We start from the raw sequence: 19,593 nt of genomic DNA on the forward strand, positions 1-19,593 counted from the left end.
TGGAATGCCCACCCATTCATCTAGCAAAACCCAGTTCAAGCCTTTATGCTACAGGGCTTTCACTGACCCTCATCTCCTAGGAAACTGATCCTTTTTGGAGAATGTGGCAGAGAGGACTTCTAGGGACTTACAGTCAGTGGACGAAGACAAGTACCCAAGGTAACTGCTACAACAGAGGCACAACTAAAGTGGAAAATTTTACTAAATTGTGAGCTTGATACTTCATTTGCATATGGCACTACTGGAGGATCCAGGAGGGCAGAGGAAAGGGCTGGTATGCTGAGCATGAGTAATAATTTTGTTTAGGATAGACAGTCTCAGCTAAGAACCAAATCGTTTGCCCCAATTTACAAAATGGTAAAGTTATCCAAGGGAAAGGCTAGGACTTAGAAGACTGCCATCTTGGCAGCAGCACAAGAAGGGGCTGAAAACCAATCAAATTGGGCAGGATAAATGTCTTTTATCCCCTGTCCTGAGGCTCTTGGAAGGTGTTTTGTTTTTGTTTTGTTTTTTTTAATTAGTTTAAGTATACAGTACATTGGTTAGACATCTATATAGTTCATAAAATGATCCCCCAATTGCCTCCCCCACCGGCCCTCCACCTAGCCAACATATTAATGCTAACTGCATTCCCTATACCATGCTCCCCATCCTCATGGCCACCTATCAACTACTAATTTATATCCCTGGAGGTCTTTTGACAAAAGGATGGCTGCTTCAGTTTCTGAGGTTTAGCATTTAATCCTTGGAAAATACTGGTAGGTCACTACCACGTGAGGATTTATTCATCATCTATATGTATGCATCTCTAGAATTAATTGCAAGAATATCACCCAGTACCTGCCTTCCAGCAATTTGAAGAACAATATTGACAGACTAGGTAAGATATCCATAGTACAGTAGAATTATCCAGGATATCTAGGATACACCAAAGAACAGTAAACACACTGCTGACAGTTATTTATTTTATGCTAAATCGGTGCTGAGCATGTGCATATCGGATCCTGTTTTTCTGCATGTTTACACTTTTAAAATGAATGGTATGTGCCAACAGGAATAAAATCACGTACCAGCAAACTTTATGGTTACATTTTAAAGAGAGGGGAAAAAAAAGATGTTTGCGAGAGACTACTAACCATTAAATTAAATTGTGAAAGTAAAAAAGCAAATCAGTAGAGAGTCATTTAGCCAGATGGCCTCTGAGAGTCTGTAGTTCTGATAATTTTCAATACATAATGGAATATGCTATGAGAGACCCAGGATACAAGAAAAATCTCAACCTTTCCTGGAATCCATGGTCTGCTTATCAGTAAATGCAAGCAATTATCCATCTTTGGAATTTAATCCTTAGGGCTTGAATTCCCTTTTCTCTTGGATATTCTTTTATCTGAGAGCCAGGCTGATCTTTTTATTAACTTACATATGTCTTCCCTACATGTTACTTTCTTTGCCTTTCTTAGTGTGGTAGATTTCCCACACATGTCTTTCCTCTCACTGATCACTGCTGTGCCTTTAAAAATATATTTAAATAAAATGAATTATCAACTTCTTGTTTTTTTCCTCTTTTTTTTTACCAACCAAATAACATCTTTATGAATGAGAGCAACTACCTTTCCTTATTTTATGCTCTGAGACTTTCTACTTCAGTCTCTGTTCCCCAAATGAACATGTACAATCTCTGTCTCTCTATTCATCTATATAAATACTGACCCCAAACCTAGAGAACTCTTGACAAGAATAAAAAGTAAGCACAGAAATCTGTATCACTGGGATGAAAGGCAGAGTAACAAGAGTTCTAACCCTAAATAGGAAGTCAAGAAAATAACACTGTGACAGGTAAGGTTCTAATGCTTTAAAGGTATTAATTCATTACATCCCCACAGTAACTCTGTGAGACAGGTGTTGTTGCAGAGTTACTGTGGGGATGTAATGTGCTTTAAAGGTATTAATTCATTACATCCCCACAGTAACTCTGTGAGACAGGTGTTGTTGCAGATAAATGAAACAAGTTACTTGTCCAAGATCACACAGCAGAGCGGTTTCAAAAGCCTGTGTTTATACTATCACATCCTTAGTCATAGAGTTTGTCATTAATTTGGAAACATTTCCTGCCAAAAAGAAGTGAGTCAAGAGGTCGCTAAAGTATGACATTAAGAGTTAAATAGAGATGCTTACCGTGTTCTAGAACCGTGGCCTTGAAATGGTTTCACAGGCATTATCACTTTAAGTCCCCCATTTCAGGGATGAGGGAACAGATTTTAGAGATGTTAAGTATTTTGCCCAAAGTCACACAGCTAGCAAGCTGCAGAGCTAGAACTGTTTGAATCCAAAGTCCACGCCTCTCCACTACCTCAGATGAATGTGGAACAAGGAAAATGCAGGTGGCGCGGCGTTCTCCCCACTTCACCTCCCTGCTTCCCAGCCCGCAGTGTGCCTACTAAGTTGCCTTATGCTCCAGGTTTCTGGACACAGACTGATTTATGTAAATGATATGTAAACCCAAGTAACTTTCCACATTTGTTGAAAATTGTGGAAAGCGGTCAGATCTCAGCCCAGGGTTCAGATCCCATGCCCTCCCGAGCCCCGTGGCGAGAGAGGAAGCGGCTCCGGATGGAGAGTAAAGTGACAATCGGAGAAGGAAAAGCAGTCTTTCCTCCCAGGGGAGCAGAAGCGGCCTGGCGGGCAGAGGGAACCTGCAGAGGGCAGTTTCTCTCCTCTTTTCCTGTCCCACCCAGTCGCCCCCACCCCCAACTCGCAGCCAGACCCTGCAGCTACTCTGCGAGTCTCTCCGCGGCTTCCTGCAGCGAGTGTCCCTCCGTGGATCTGCGTGAATCTCTGCGGTTCCCGCCCTCGTTGAGTTCAAAAGGACGCGCGGAGTGGCGCCGGCCCTTCCGCTGCAGCCCGTCCGACTGGTAAGGTGAGCACGCGGAGGAGGGGACCCGGGGAGCGCCGAGGGCGCGGCGAGCCCGGTCGCCCACGCTCACACTGCAGTCACGTCGGCCCCGGCAGGAACTGAAACCGAGAACGGCCGGAGCTCGGCCCTCGGCTGGAGCCTCCCGTCGCGGCTGCTGGGAACCGGGTGCCCGGGACTGGTGGCCTTCGGAGCGCAGCGAGCCCGCGGGGTGCTGGTAACGCTGGAGGGCTGGAGGCGGGGCCGCGGAGCAAGCCCCGACGTCGGTAGAGGTGTTGAGGGCCCCCAGGGCGCCGAGGCTTGGGCTGGGCCAAGTGGGGCTCGGCCCTAGTGGCTGGCTGGTGGGGTTCGGTAGGCTGAGCGCGGGTGGCGCAGTGGGCAATGAAGGGAGGACTGCGGGGAGCGGGACAAGCCCGGTCGACAAATTGTGTCAAGACAAAAGGCGACTGAGTACCTTCGCCTCTGGTTTCCTTTGCCTGGTTCACCCCAACCCAAGGGCATGTCCCAGCAGCCACGCGGGCCCATGAGCCCGGGCGCTGGTCCTGAGTTCCCCGGCTCTCCTGACGCTTAGCGGATGGCTCCGCCTAAACTCCACGCTCCAGAACTGAGTACCTGTTACCACGATTTGGGGAAACTGGGGCAGCTGCTAATTTGCATACCTTTGCCTAACCTTTTCAGGCCTTGAGAAATCTCTTAATTACATGTGGTGACCCAGTGAAAGAATCTTGGGGTAGAGCGTTCGAAGATAATGCACCCCAAATACAGGAGGGCTCACGGATCTGCTCTCGGTATCTGCAGCCTGAGGAGATACCCAGGGAAACCAAAAGAGAAGTGTTTGGGATTAGCTCCACAGGGAAAAGAGGCAATGGGGAAGGGATTCGGAAAAATCTAGCGTCAAAGGCTTTTCTGGGATTTACAGTTGTCTCCAGCCCCAGACAGGGACCCGCCCTGCTCATTCCTGTCTTTGTCCCTCTGCCCGCCCTGCTCATTCCTGTCTTTGTCCCTCTTCCTACAGATCTGCTCCTTCCTCAAGGTGCCCATCCACTTGCTGCAATGACTAGCCTCCCAACCACGACTTCTCCAGGAGGTAGGTGAAGGTCTTTCCCAGCAGGAATGATAGAAACTCGTTCCACCCCCAGTTCAGTCCTGGAATTCCCAGAGGCCTCAGCACCAATGGGAATACCTTCCCCACCTCTCTCTGCCTGCCTCACCACCCCCACCCTCCCCACTCGGCTCCAAAGGTACTGGGAGGAAGCGGAAAGCTACTAGAGTATGTACTTCAGTGCAGTTTAAAACTGAAGTCTCACGGACCTACCCTGGCACTACCACTCAAAACTTTGTGACCTTGAGCACTTTAAGGTCCAGTTTCCTCTTTTGTAAAATGGGAGAAATAGTACCTACCTTAATGAGATTATTTATGAGGATTAAATGAAATAACCTATATAAAATGCCTACCCAGTACAGTGTCTCATATCTAGTAAGCACTCAGTAACATTGGTTATTATTATTGGATACTTTTTAGAAACTCATCTTTTCCTGGAAAAGAATTGACTGCTTTCTAATTTCATTTTTCTGATGATATACTACAGCTTCAAAAACCCATTGTTCCTGGAGCTATGCTCAGGCAGGGATCCATCTCTCATCACATTGAGATGGATTCCCACTTTTCATTTCATAACCAAGCTGAGCTGGACAAACCATCAGATATCCATTGATTGTTTTCATTATATACTTGTTATGGTAAGGGAAGAACAAACACTTGGTTTGTGTATACACCTTTGTTTTCATATACCCAATTTGCATTTGTCGTTCTCTGTTTTACTGATGTGGAAACGGGTGAGTGGTGACCCCAGGGAAAGTCTGAGACAGCGTCCTCTGTGACTAGTAATGCACACAATTCTGTTAGTTGTCTGGTGAGAAATAAGAAATGGAATAGATAGAAGTTTAGATTGGTCAGCAGGGACTCCATGAGTGGGGCCCTTACCCTTGAAGGATGGATGAAGTGTATACAGGCAAAGTGGGCTGCAGTGGGTATTCCAGATAAAGGTAATGAATGCCCTGTGTGAAACTAGAGACTGCATTTCCGCTGAGGGGTGTTTTGGAGGAGAGGACAGAGGACCTCCAGAATAAACTTGCCCATAGGGAAAAGAGGTGAGGCTTGGGCAGCTAGCTTAGGAATTAGGACTTGGACAAAAGGGAACTATTTACATTCTTTTCTTTTTTTAAATTCATGGTAAAATATACATAATATAAATGTTACCATTTTAACCATTTTTTGGTGCGTAGTTTAGTAGTTTAGTTCACATTGCTGTGCAACCATCACTACCATCCATCTCTAGAACTTTTTCATCTTCCTAAACTGAAACTCTGTATTTATTAAATATAACACTCATTTCCCCTCCCCACAGCATTTGACAACCACCATTATACTTTCAATATATATAAATTCAACTAGGTACCTCATATAAGTGGAATCATACAATATTGGTTCTTTTATGTCTGCCTTATTTCACTTAGCATAACATCTCCAAGGTTCATCCATGTTGTAGCAAGTGACAGAATTTTTTTGTTAAGGCTGAATAATATATATATTATTAAAATTATATAATTTTATGTATATATATATATATAGTATATATGATTTATATATATAATGTATATCACTTTGTTTATCCATTCATCCATTGATAGCTACTTGGGTCGTTTCTACCTTTTGGCTATTGTGAATAATGCTGCTGTAAACATGGGCATACAAATCTCTCTTAGAGTCCCTGCTTTCAGGGTTTTTTTTTTTTTTTTGGTATATACCCAGAAGTGTAATTGTTGGATCATGTGGTAACTATGTTTAATATTTTGAGGAACTGCATACTATTTTCCACAGCAGCTACACCGTTTTACAGTCCCACCAACAGTGCACAAGGGTTCCAAATTCTCCACATTTTCATTTTTGTGTGTTTTTTTTAATAGTAGCTATTCTATTGGGTGTAAAGTGGTATCGCATTTCCCTAACGATTAGTGATATTGAGCATCTTTTCATGTGCTTATTGTCCATCTGTATATCTTCTTTGGAGAAATGTCTAGTCAAATCTTTGTCTATTTTTTAATTGGCTTGTTTAGTTGTTGAGTTGTATGTTTACATTCCTAACACAACAAGTGACATGAGTGATGAGATATTTTAGGACCTATCATACAGTCCACTACCCACTGGGTCCAAGCAAATGCAAGTTCAGAGACAGGAAGGGAGAAATCACGGATAGGGTGTAGGCTTAATGCTTTGAAGGATGGGATCAACTATGGCTATGCCACCCTGAACACGCCCAATCTCGTCTGATCTCGGAAGCTAAGCAGGGTCAGGCCTGGTTAGTACTGGGATGGGAGACCACCTAGAAATACCTGGTGCTGTTTAAAAAAAAAATGAAGGATGGGATCATTGAGAGCTTGCCAGTCTCTTCCCACCTCCCACCTCTACCCTATCATATTCTTTTTTCCCGAGATAATCTATAAAGATCTCTTAAAGGAGCTTTGATCTCTTGGAGTGTTAAAAGTGAGGGTCGCATTATGGATTTCATGGGCTTTTGCACTTTTGCCTTTGTGGGCCTGTTCCCTCCATTAAAAATGATATATATTAAAAATTATATTTTATAACTGTTGGTATAAGGGAAAATATAACATTAATATAATAAAATAATTAACAGTTGTATTTATAATTAGTAATTGATTGACATAACAATATTATAATTTCCTTAACCTAAACATTTGATTTTTTCTTGTGAATATAAATTAAAATCACTAAAAACCATTTTCCTGGGTCCCTAGAAGTATCTGGACCCCAGGCACTGTGCCTGCCGTGCCTAGTGCATAAGTCACCCTGTTGGAAGTAGGGGGAGTGGAACCTGGCATTGTGGGCTCTGCCTGCCCACAGGTAAAGCCTATCCTTTGCTATTTAATCACACTAGCCACTTCTTAGGTTTTACTCACTCTGAGTTAGACACTCAGCATTTTTCATCTCGCTTATTCCTCAGCACAATCCTGTGAGCAGGATTTATTCTCATTTTGTAGAAGCAAAAACTGAGGTTCGGGGAAATTAAGAAATTTTCAGAGAAATTAAGAAATTCTCCCAAAGTCATATGGCTAATAATGGCAGAGGCAGAATTTTGTACCAAGTCTGATTTACTTCAGAGCCTGTGTTCTTTCTGTCATGGTACACTGCTCTCAAAGTCTCACTCCACCCCACTGGCCACTGCGCATGAAAGAGAAGGAAGGAGAAAGGGAGCAGAATTCCAGGGCAGGTTCCCATGGGAACGAGAATTGGGGGAGCCGCCCTGTGTTGGGCAGGTCGAGAGCAAATAAGTAGGTTGGCAGACTCAGGTGGCAAATGATCTGATGCCTCAGTGATAAGAGATTTAGGGAACAAGGGCCACAAAGAAACTAACTGGTAACTGGGTTAGCGCAAAAGAAAAAAAAAAAGAGTGAGTGAGCAAAACAAATCTTGAAGTTCATTTGCTGTTGGTTAGGTTTTGGGTGGCGCCTCAGACCTTATTGTGATCCTCCGCCCCGGGCCTCCCACCTGAAAAAAAAATGGTACTATAGTCTTTCCAAGACTGAGAAGGTAAGGAAGAGAGTAACATTATTCTTTTGTTGGACGAGGAGATAAGAGAGAAATGGGGTAGAAACAGGAGATAATGGGGGCAAGCTGTAAGCCATTCTGCCCCTTTTATCTCATGCTTAGTGGTTTTAGTTTACTTTGTTGTTATAGTTGTTTGTTTGTTTGTTTTTTTCATTAAAAAGCTATTCCACGCCCTGCAGGGAAAAGCCTTCTAGATCTTGTGTGTGTGTGTGTGTGAGAGAGAGAGCACGTGTGTCTATAGTTTTATTTTAATTTACTTTTTTTTTACAAACATGTAATCATATTACACGTACTGCCCCAGCAATTTGCTTTTTTCATCTCACCATATGTCTTCTCCCAGTAATTGCGGATCTACCACATTCTTCCTAACAACTGTATACTGTTTCCAAAATGAATGGCCTGTAATTTACTTAATCACATTCCTCTGCCGATGGACATTCAGATATGTGTCACTCTTGCAAACATTGCTACAGTGAACAATCACCCTTTCACCCTTTCCATCTGCTATAAAATTCAGAGAACCAAACCCAGTGGACACATAAACAAAAAGCTTCACTGGAGGCAGAGCAGGATGTTTCCTGAACTTAGAGAGTTGCTTGCTAGTGTATGGTAGAAAGAACCTTAGGATGAAGAGACAGATTTGGAACCAGGTTCAGACAACTGCTGAGTGACCTTGGGCTTGCTGAGCTGCTTCAGTTTCTTGGCTTGTATGTAATGATAACACCAAACCCACTTACATAACATTCTTGTGGTAGAAAGAAAATAATGTATATTTTGTAAACTGTAAATCATAAACACAGATCATAATTCTGATACTTGAAGCCTGAAGGGCCCTTGCTCATCAGTTCTCAGAACACTCTGTGACCTTTAGTCTGAGAAAAGCTCTTTGGTGTAGAGTGGAGTTGAAAATTTTAATTTTTTTTTTAAATTTAATTTTGGAATAAATTTAAATTTATAGAAAAGTTGCAAAAAATAGTACAGAGAGTTCCCGTTTACCCTTCAGCCATTTCCCCTAATGTCAGTATCTTCCATGACCATGGTATATTTGTGAAAAACCAGAAATTAACATTAGTACAATACTGTTAACTCCAGACTTCGTTGAGATTTTGCCAGTTTGAAAATGTGATTTTGAAGTGAATTCAGGTGCTCACTTCAGCAGCACATATACTAAAATTGAAGTGAATTTGGATAGAACACTTTCAATTTATAAAAATTTCATAAATGAGACTGAAAAGGTCCTGAGAGTCAGCTAGTTCAACTACCCATTCTGTGCTAGAATTCTCTCTCTAGTGCCGGAAGCATTTGTCCAGTTCTGCCCTCCTTTCTGTTGGGGAAGTCATCTGTCTACCATTAGTTTCTGCCATTTGTATAGCTCATCCATTGGCATATTTGAAGATAGCATTCAAGTTCTAGGCTACCCTTAAGTTTTCTCTCTGGGCTTCCTCTTGCAAGCTTTTCTTATCTGATGTGGTTTCCAAACCATTCACTATGTTGGCTGCTCACCTCAAAATTGTGATACCTAGATGCAACTCAGCAGTCTAAGAGTGGTGCAGAGGAGGCCTACACTGTTGCCTCCATGATAAGAGACAATATTTATATTAATGGTACTTAATATAACAGCAAGTTTTAATTGTTTTTATTATCAAATTATCATTGTAAGAAATTTGGAAGATAAAGGAGAACATATAATAGAAGAAAATAAAAATTTTTCCAAACTGGACAACCTAGGTTCCACTCTGGCTGCTGTTTTGGGGTATATCCTCACAGCATGCATTGCTTTAGAGTGACTCCACTGTGATCTTTTATATATGCTGCTATTAGGCCATAGCCTCTGCATTCTTTCCCATCCCCCATTCTACCTGTGAGTAACTGATTTCCTGGACCTAAGAACAAAGAATCTGTTAAATTCTCATCTTGTTCAATTTGGCCCATTTCTCCAGTCATTTGAAATCTGTTTATCAGCGTCCTAGTTGCCCTTCTAGCTTTGAGTCTCTCACAAATTTGGTGATCCTTCCTGAGGTCTGCGGGGGTCTGCATTTATCCAAAGAGCACAAAGCCCATGTGGAAGGCGCCCATAAAGTAGAATACCAAAACAAAACAAAACAAAAAAAACTTGTAAAAAATTGAATATTCAATATATTTAAAAAACAAAAAAGCCAGAGTCATTATCATAAGGGGTGACTTATATTATTGGACTTTCTTTCTTCTACCTGCCTTATGATTTAACGTTCTTATTTTGAATTTCATAAAGGCCTTAATTTGGCCCTGGCATGATTTGACATAATAATATTAATTCAAAAAAAACTGAGGTTCAATTCCAGTGGAAGAACTTCTGCTTAGACTGGCGTCATTCACTCCATTCCTTGACAATGACTCTCCTACTTAGTCCTTATAGCCAGGCTGTATTACTCCACAAGGATATTATAAACAGTCTTAGCCTATGTTCTGTGATGAGCTACTCTCTACTCATGCAGCACCTTCAAATCTTCTTAAACCCCCTCCACATCCTCGCTCTCAATTAATGACTGTGCATTCTATTTTTTTGAGCAAATTAAAGTTCTCAGAAGAGAACTGCCAAGACTCCCACTCCCTCCATCTGCCTACGACCTGCCTCTGTGCCCGTGTACATGTTAAACACATAAATAATGAATGACTCCTGCTCGGTCTGCAGCCAGCTCCTCTGTTTGTGCACTAGATCCTGTCCCTTCAAGGTCATGATTCTCCCATGCATTATCAATGGTTCCCTCTCTCCAGAGTCATTCCTACCCATACATGAACATGTTGTCATTTCTCCCATCCTAAAAAAAGCAAAAACAAACAAAAAACTTGAACTCCCTGCCCGCTCTAGCTGTAGCTCATTTCTCTGCTTACCTTTACAGGGGCGGGGGGGAAAGTTTATCTTCTGCCTTCGGTTCCTCTCTTTCCATTTTTCTCTTGAACCCACTATAAACCAGGGGTCTATACTCAGCACTTCACCAAAGCTTCTCTTGTCAAGGTCATTTATGACTTCTGCTTGGCAAAACCCAGTGGTCCTTGTACATGATCTATTTGGCCTCTACTCCTTAGTCCCCTTTGCTGTTTTCCCCCTGGGCTTAGTCCTTGATCCTCTCTGCCTGTACTTACTCCCTTGGTGATCTCGCTCAGTCTCTTGGTCTTAAATATGATGACTTTTAAATCTCCAGTCCAGACCTCTTCCCAAAATTCCAGTTTAACCTCTGCACTTGGATATTTAATAAGCAGTTGTGTCCAAAATTGAACTTTGGATCTTCCCTTCCAAATCTGTTTCTCCTGCAGGCTTCCCATCTTGGGCAATACTGCGCCTTCCCTCCCTTCAGTTACTCAGGCCTCAAACCTTGGTATCCTCGTCCTTGACTCCACCCCATATCCTGTCAGTCTTAACTTCAGAATCCCACCACTTCTTCGCTGAGCTGCTGCCAAACCCAGTGCTTTTGTGTAAAATTAGGAAAAGGCTCCCCCTTTTGGTGGATGCAGCTGTGCCCTTGTGCTGAGTACAATCTGCTTCTACTCCTGCCCCCACCTTCCCACTGCCCCATTGTCCACACACAGTCACAGGGATCCTTTAAAATCGATCTCTGTTTCAACTACCTATTGCTGCATAACAAACTACCTCAATACTCAGTGGCTTAAAACAGTAGCAGTTTTCTTAAAATTCTGTGAGTTGGCTGGTCACTCCTCTGCTGGTTTCACCTGTGCTCACTCATGCAGCTGCAATTGCTGGAAGGTCTGCTGGGCTAGATGACCTTGTTTACAGGTCTAGCAGTTGGTTCTGGCTGTCAGCTGAGCCTGGGGAACCTCTGTTTTCCTCCATGTGGCCTCTCATCCTCTAGTAGGCCGGATCAGGCTTACTTACAACATGGTGGTCTCAAAGTTTCAAAAGTGTGGTCGTTGGAATTTCAGGCCCCATCCCAGACCTACTGAATCAAAATCTGCATTTTCACCTGATCCCTAGGAGATTCATACACACAATAAAGTTTGAGAAACACTGCTTTTAAAATGTAAAGCCAACCAGTCTCTACCCAAAAGCCTCTAAAAGGTTTTCATCTCACTCACTGAAAAAGCTAATGACCTTCCATGGTCTATATCAGCGGTCCCCAACCTTTTTGGTACCAGGAACGGTGCTCCTATAAGAATCTAATGCCTGATGATCTGAGGTGGAGCTGAGGCGGTGATGCTAGCATTGGAGGGCAGCTGCAAATACAGATGAAGCCTCGCCCGCTGCTCACCTCCTTCTGTGACCCGGTTCCTAACAGGCTACGGACCAGTACCCCTGGCCTACAGCACCCATGTCATAAAGCCCTTGACTTCTCTCTTCCTTTCCCCTTTGATCCCTCCAGGTTACCTCTATGTTGTGCCTTTAACATTTCAAGTAAGCAATGGCCCCAGGTACTTTTCAATACTATGGATAGCTTTACCTTGCTTGAACTTATTCCCTTCACCTGGAATGTTCCTCTCCCAGGTCTCTTCATGGCTGCCTCCCTCCCCTTCTATAGGTTTTTACTCAAGCCACCTCATCAGGGACCTTCCTGACCACATCCCAACTCCCTGTCCCCTTCCTGCTTGTTTTTTCTACATAGCACTAATCAACATATAACACAGTATATACGGTATATTTTTTACTTATTTAGTTTATTGTCCATCTTCCCCCTCGGAATGTAAATTGTATGAAAAAATGTCTTTTTAATGTGATAAAATTATACAGAACATAAAATATACAGCTTTTAGGTCTGCAGCTCTATGGCATTAAGTACATTTACATTGTTACACAACCATCACCACCATCCATCTCCTTTTCATCATCCCAAACTGAAAATCTATTCATTGAACAACAACTCCTCATTCTCCCCTCCTTCCACCTCCTAGTAACCACTATTCTGTCTCTATGAATTTGACTATTCTAGGTACCTCATATAAGTAGAATCTTACGATATTTGTTCTTTTGTGACTTATTTCATTAGCATAATGTCTTCAAGGTTCATCCATGTTGTAGCATGTGTCAGAATTTCCTTCCTTTTTAAGGCTGAATGATATTTCATTATATGTATGTACCACATTGGGTTTATCCATTCATCTGTTGTTCATGAACATTTGAGTTGTTTTATTTTTTAGTTATGTGAATAATGCTGCTATGAACACTGATGTACAAATATCTGTTTGACTTCTTGCTTTCATTTCTTTTGGATATGCACTTAGAAATAGAATATCTGGACCATATGATAATTCTGTTTAATTTTTTAAGGAATTGTGAAGGTGTGGGCTATTGTTTGTTGTGTTCACTGATCTATGCCCAGAGCCTTGGACAGAGCCTGGCACAGAGTACACGCTCAATAAATATTTGTTGAATTACCTTTTTAATTTCTCTGTCTATGATCCAGGACTCTCATTCTAAGAAGGATGTGCAGCTTGTCTGAGCACTTGGCTCGTAGTGGTCCCACACTAGCTCCTAATACTTATTATTTCAAGATTGAGACCCCCAAAGCAGGCCCTAATAACTTATTCTAGAATTTTGCTGGATTCTACATCAAGATCACCAGCTACTTACAGAATCCACCTTCTTTATATGGCTTGTCAGTCCTGGGCCCTATTTTTCTCGGAAGCTCCTATGTCACCAATAGTGATCCCACTGCACATTCTTTCAGTGCCCTTGGCTGTCATTTATCTGGATCTTGCTTGGATTAGTCTGGTACTTTCTGGGTTGCATTCCTTCTCTTGAGCTCACTTCTCCATGTCACGAAGATCCTGCTGTTCCTTTTATAAAAAAAAATCATTCTCTTTGATAGGAGACAGAGGCAAAAAGAGTTGGGGGAACTCTCCTTTCCCTGTTACCTCCAACCTGACACCTTCAGGCTCAAACAGCAAGCTTATTTCTTTCCCTGTTCTTCCTCCAAATATAACATTAAATTCGTTTGCCAACTTGAGCTGTATAGAGCTTCCTGACACTATTCTTTTGAGTCTTTGACAGCCTTTGACAGTCTTTGACAGCCTCTAATACAGGCATTTCTGCTATAAAACTTTATGTGCATTTTTCTAAAGACCCACATTCTGAAATTACATTACAGAAAATGAGCTTACAGGAAAAACAGGATTGTGGCAGACCACTCAAGACTGATGAAACTTTGTAACAAGAATTCTAAAAATACAACACAAAAATCTCAATTAAAATATTGATAGTTAAATCTCCACCAGCATTTGAACCTCGAATCCCTGTCAGTCCTTTGCCCGCTGTGTCCTGGGATGTGTGCTTCTACCTTTTAGAAGTAGGTTCCAAAGAGCCTTCACTTCCAAAAGAGACCATGTTCATCAAAAATAAAAATCTGATGAAGGGTCTGCCTTCTTCATTATTCCATGGTTTCGTATAGAAGTAAATTTCTTTGTACCTCTTTCGTTTGTACTTATTGCTTCACCAGATGGCTTAATAAAAGTGGAAACCGTCCAATTACTGTATCCAAGGAAGGCACTTCTATTGAATTTTATGTTTCTCAAGGTCTTTCAATATTGCTGAAATGTTCTCTTTAGTTGGAGAAAGTTTGCCTTGATCACATCAAACATGAAAGCTGGAAAAGGTGCTTACAAACCAACACTACTTCCACATTACACTGATATCATTCCCTATTTACCAATTGCCTATGAACAAATTCACATTAAAGGAGCATTCTTTGAAACACTATAGTCTGGATTTGATTGTGGTCATCTGATTTTTCTTCTGCCTTTATCCATATCTTTTAAATTCTTGAACTTTTTGGAAAGCTGCCTCATAGTTATTGTTCATTACCTTTTCCTCTTTTTCTCTATTAGAAAAAAAAGAGAGAGAGACAGTGGTAGGAAGGTTTAGTATGAATACCTTGCTTGGGCTTTGTAGCGGGTAGCTCTGGATTCAGATCTTGGCTCCATCCACTGTTTCATCATGTATAATGTGAGTCATGTCACTTAAACATCCCCGCCCTACCCTGCCCCCACACACACACACTCTGCAAGGGAGCAGGACTCAGGGTCTACATTAGCAAATAAAAATACCTATTTGAAGTGACTGCTGTTCTAAAGATTAATAATTACGTCTATAAAGCACATAGCATGAAGCAGATACTTAGTAGCTGTTAAAACTAGGGTCCTTTGCAGAATTTCCCAACCAGGAATCATCTTCCCTCTCAGATTCATCCCTTTCCAGGGACTCATGCATATCTGTTCCTTAAACCCTCACTAAAATTCAACTCCACGGTTGGGGCCCTGGTTGCTCTCATCACCGCTGCTTCCCAGCATTTATGTCAGTGCCTCTAGCACATTGTAGATGCAAATTTATTGTTGTTGAATGATTGAACTGAATCTTACTCACATTTATATTTAAGCTTCTGTACATACATTATTCTTCTTAGTACATTATCTTAAGTTCTCAAATGTTTAAGGAAGGCTGGATAAGAACAGCTGTGCAGAACTCTGGGTCAACGGTGGGAAGATGGATGGAGTGCAGCCCTGGGAGATTTGGGGGAAGAAAGTGTGCATGGCGAGGGACAGCAGTCTGAGGCAATGATCAGGTCGATACATCTCCAGGCTTTTCTTTGACGGAAGTCACAGTATAATCTCAAAAGTGACATCCCATCACTTTTGTTGCATTCTGTTTGTTAGAAGCAAGTGTCTTGGTCCAGCCCACTCATGGAGAGGGGCTTACCCAAGGGGGTAAATACCAGAGGCCAGATCACTGGGATCCATCTTAGAAGCTGCCCACCAGACTCCCGTTTTACAAATCAAGAAACAGAGGCTCAATGAGGTTTAATTACTTCCTCAGGGTCACCTAATTATATGCTTCGTAGGAGTCAAACACAAAACACGTTCCCTTTTAATCACTAAGCATATAAACAAAGTCAACTTAATCATATTTTAAGTAGTAGCTACTATATAATCCTTATATATGTTCTTATTTAATTTTTACAATAGGCCCGCAGAGTTGGGTAATATAGTCCCCATCCCTAATAGACGAGAAGCAATGACTGAATCAAAAGATGTAACGATTTGCCCAAGGCTGCAAAGTAGCTGAGTGTATCCCCATTCCTAACGAAAGAGTGGAAGAGGGTTTGGCCTGACCTTGGGAGGTGGGCCGCTCTAAGCAGCCCACCTCTGCTTCCTCTGTTGCAGGACCAGGATGGTTCATCAGGCCTCCCTTTGGCCTGTGTGAAAATATCCCTCAACATCATTGTCCCCTCTTAGGACTGCTCCCAGGCTCACCAGACCACTGCTGGTGACTTAATTTCACTTGGCCCTAGCTGAAACCTGAAGGTGTCAGGCACTGGACAAGAATAATGCTCATGTCTGTGCTCCAGCCACACTGGCCTTTGAGTCCTTTGTCTCAGAGCTTTGACCCAGCCTCTTCTCTACATAGGATGTGCTCTACTTCCTGCTCTTTTTACTCTATAAACTCCTATCCTGCTTCAGCTCCTAACACAAATCTTACTTTCTGAGGAGACTGTTCCTGCTGGAAGAGTAGATCAGGCTCCTCTGCCACATGCTGTCTTAAGTAACTGAATGTTTTCTTTGTCGCGATCATCCTAGTTCATAACTAGGAGCGCTGGTGTGGAGGGTAAGCTCCACGAAGGTAGACCATGTCTGTTTATGTCTGTTTTGCTCACCATTATATCCCCAAAGTGCCTAGCACAGTACCTGGCAGAGAGTAAGCAGTTAATGAGTACTGCTATTATTATCTAGTGAATGAATGTTGAGATGCCCCCTGTTGGTGATCCAGGATGGGCCGGCCTGTTTTCCCCAGAGTACCTCTGTCCTGTAGCAACCTTAACTTAATTGTTACCTTTTCAAACTTTTATACCAAAATGCTAACTAGGGGAGAACTGAAGGACTTCCTGACTTCCCATGTCAGGAACATTTAAAAGGGACTTCTAGAGACCACTAGTTCTGTAGTGTTCCCAACCAGGGTAATGACTTTAGGTTTGGGACTTTCAGGCTCTGAAGGATAAATAGACCCAATAGCAGGAGCGGGTATGGGATATATTTTAAGGTCAAAGAGGCCTTGTTTCAAAACCTGTCAAATTTCAGGGCCTACTCTGGAAATGTAGAAAGGGTTTTAATAAGGAAGGAACCTCATCTCATTATTTAAAAATAATGTTTACAAAGAATTTGTAAAAACATCCAAGAAATGCATGTGCCATATAATATAAATATCTGTACATATATATACATTTATCATTTGATTTCATTTATGCAAAAATATGCATTTCTAATAATAGCTTACCCTATTGAGTTACTTACTGAGTCACAACAATGCTATAAAGTAGATACCATTATCTCCATTGAAGATGAGGAAGCTGATCCCAGAGAATATATAATTTTCCCACAGCTAGTATAGGACAGAGCTCAAATTTGAACCTTGTCAGTCAGGCTCTAGAGCGCACACTCTTAACCACTATATTAGAGAGAAATCCATCAAAATGTTTACTGTCTTTGGGCGATGGTTTATTTTTCTCTTCTAATGTCTGCATTTCATATATGGATATACTATAGGAGTTGAATGATAAGTTTTTGGATAGGGAAGAAGGTGAGGGGTGAAATCTGAAGGACAAACATGGTTTAGAGAAATACTGCCATTTGCGACAACATGGATGGACCTCAAGATAATCATGCTAAGCGAAATAAGCCAGACAGAAAAACTTGAAAATCACATGATATCACTTATATGTGGGATATAAACCTAAAAACAACAAATGAGCAGGACAGAGACTCAGACATGGACTATAGACAAGTGGTTACTAGTGGGGTGGGAGAGGATAGGGGAGGTAGACAGGGTAAAGGGGGTCAAATATAGGGAAATAGAGGGAGGGCGAATGGGTAAAGGGGATCAAATATATGGTAGCTGAAGGAAACTGGACTTTGGGTGGTAAACCCACAATAGAATATACAAATGTCAAATGATAATGTACACCTGAAAATTATATAATTGTATTAACCAAATGTTACCCCAATAAACTTAATTAAAAAAAATTTTTAGTAATAAATAGGAAAAAAAGATAGAAGACTAAATTATCAAGCTAAGATTAAGCTTGATATGCAAAACATATGACATATTTTGAGGGTAAAAAAATTAAGCTTTCCTCACCCTTCTTTTCCCAAATTTAATAAATCTGCTTTGGACTCACCAAAAAAACCCAAAAAACCCATATATTTTTAACAAAAGAATTCACCCCATTTCCTTTTCCGCTTTTCTAAATTTTCCAGAACTGATGACCACCCCAATTCTGAAGGCCACTGAGGCCCTGTCTCCAGAAGCTGAAGCCAGCACAGCACTCATTGCAGGTAACAAAGGCTGAGTCAAAACTTTCAGAGTTCAGGGACCTTCTGAGTTCGGGGGCCGTCTCACTCCAGAGACAGCAAGGAACCCAGTGTGATAAACTAGGATTTTCCCTAAACAGGAAAGCACCACAAATTAGAGACAAAATCCATGAATGGGCTTGTTTTGGCATGTAGATTCTTAAACACACACACACACACACACACACACACACACACGACTCTGAAAGACTTCGAGGCTTCTGTTTGAGGCATTGCCAGTAAATGGTAGGTTGGGATGTGGCCACAAACAGATATAGGTACATATGGGCTCTACACTCCAGTATGTGGGTAGGGACGAGGATATGTGTGGTTTGTCAACTGAGTGAGCAAGAGGATGGGAGGGAACAAAGAACCTCCTACAGGATGGCTATGGATTAAAAAAACCCTTCCTGTTGGGATAAGCTATTTCCTGTTTGCCTCCTTCCTGTTTCTATCATAATCATCAGGAACTGGTTGAGAGGGAGTTCAAAAGCCTGTGTCCTTAGCTTAAGCACCAAGAGTTAGATTTCATGTCCCATGGAAGCTGGGCTTAGTGGGAGAATATGGATTTGGAAGTGGACACTAATGGACTAGAACAGGAAGATCCTTATGAAAAGTGAGGGAATTGTCTAATTCAGAGGACCCGATGAATTACTGAGACCTCCTCAATTATGAAACCTCTCTCTATATTTTCCCTCTCCTTTCCAAGTTGTTATCACCGTGGTCTTCCTCACCCTGCTGTCAGTCGTGGTCTTGATCTTCTTTTACCTGTACAAGAACAAAGGCAGCTACGTCACCTATGAGCCTGCAGAAGGAGAGCCCAGCACCATCCTTCAGATGGAGAGTGACTCAGCCAAGGGCAAGGAGAAGGAGGAATATTTCATCTAATGATTCCTGGGTCCCAAGGAGTTTATTCAGACTCTAGTGATAACACATTGACTATTTAATTTATTAGATGAAAGTTTTATCTGAAGCCAGTGAGAAGCCTAGATTGAGCTCCTTCCAGAACACAGGCCCAAATTTAACATCACTGATGCCAGGAACCAGGGAAACGAAGAAAGCTGCTTACAGTGTTGTTGGCCAGGCCTTTGTAATACAGCAGTGTTTGTGACTGACCAACAAGGTGGAGCTATTCCAAGCAACATTTGAGTATGTGCCCAGTCATCTTCAATTTTCCACAGGTCAAAAGGAAGAAGAGAGTTAGGGTCACTGGCTGCTCCTGTCCCCTACCTGGACACCTAGTGACAGTTCCAGTGGAGATAGCGTTCACGGACGTTCTTCCCATTGGCTGGATACCACAGTAAAAGGCTGGGCTAGGAGCGGTAGGAGACTAGAGACTTTACCTCCTGATGAATGTGTGACATCCCCTAATCTGAGCCCTTCCTTTCCGTATTCCCCAACAACCTCATACTTAATGCTATTTTTATCAGAATTAAAAATTTTTCAGATTCGGAAATCAGATTCTCGTCTGCAGGCAATAACTACCTTTACATTTTGACTGATCCCTGCCTAAACTTTCTTGCCATCGTCTTTTGCTTGTTTAACTCTTTTGCATATATTCTCTCCCAAGCAAAAAGGACCCTAGAGAAGTTTCTAAAGTTCCCAGAACAATTTCAGATTTGAAACAAAGATGGTCCTGGGAAGCTTGTCTCGCGTGTCATTAGAAATGTACCCTGGGAGATGGACGATTTATCCTCCATCCTGGCAAGGACCAGTTTCCCAGAATTCA

The 19,593-nt window shown here is 42.0% G+C and overlaps 1 protein-coding gene and 1 pseudogene across 1 annotated transcript; both read left to right on the top strand.

Moving 5' to 3' along the window:
• Nucleotides 1-3,158: 3,158 nt before the first annotated feature.
• SMAGP (small cell adhesion glycoprotein) lies at nt 3,159-19,325 on the top strand. Its single transcript, XM_023524542.1, has 4 exons — nt 3,159-3,177; nt 3,927-3,998; nt 17,772-17,849; nt 18,574-19,325. Exons 2-4 carry the CDS (start codon nt 3,965-3,967, stop codon nt 18,750-18,752), a joined length of 291 nt encoding a protein of 96 aa, XP_023380310.1. The 5' UTR covers nt 3,159-3,177; nt 3,927-3,964; the 3' UTR covers nt 18,753-19,325.
• On the top strand, nt 6,201-6,319 carry LOC111732587 (annotated as a pseudogene).
• Nucleotides 19,326-19,593: the final 268 nt, after the last annotated feature.

This window comes from Pteropus vampyrus, unplaced genomic scaffold (assembly GCF_000151845.1).
Source record: "Pteropus vampyrus isolate Shadow unplaced genomic scaffold, Pvam_2.0 Scaffold471, whole genome shotgun sequence".
NCBI classification, from domain to species: Eukaryota; Metazoa; Chordata; class Mammalia; order Chiroptera; family Pteropodidae; genus Pteropus; species Pteropus vampyrus.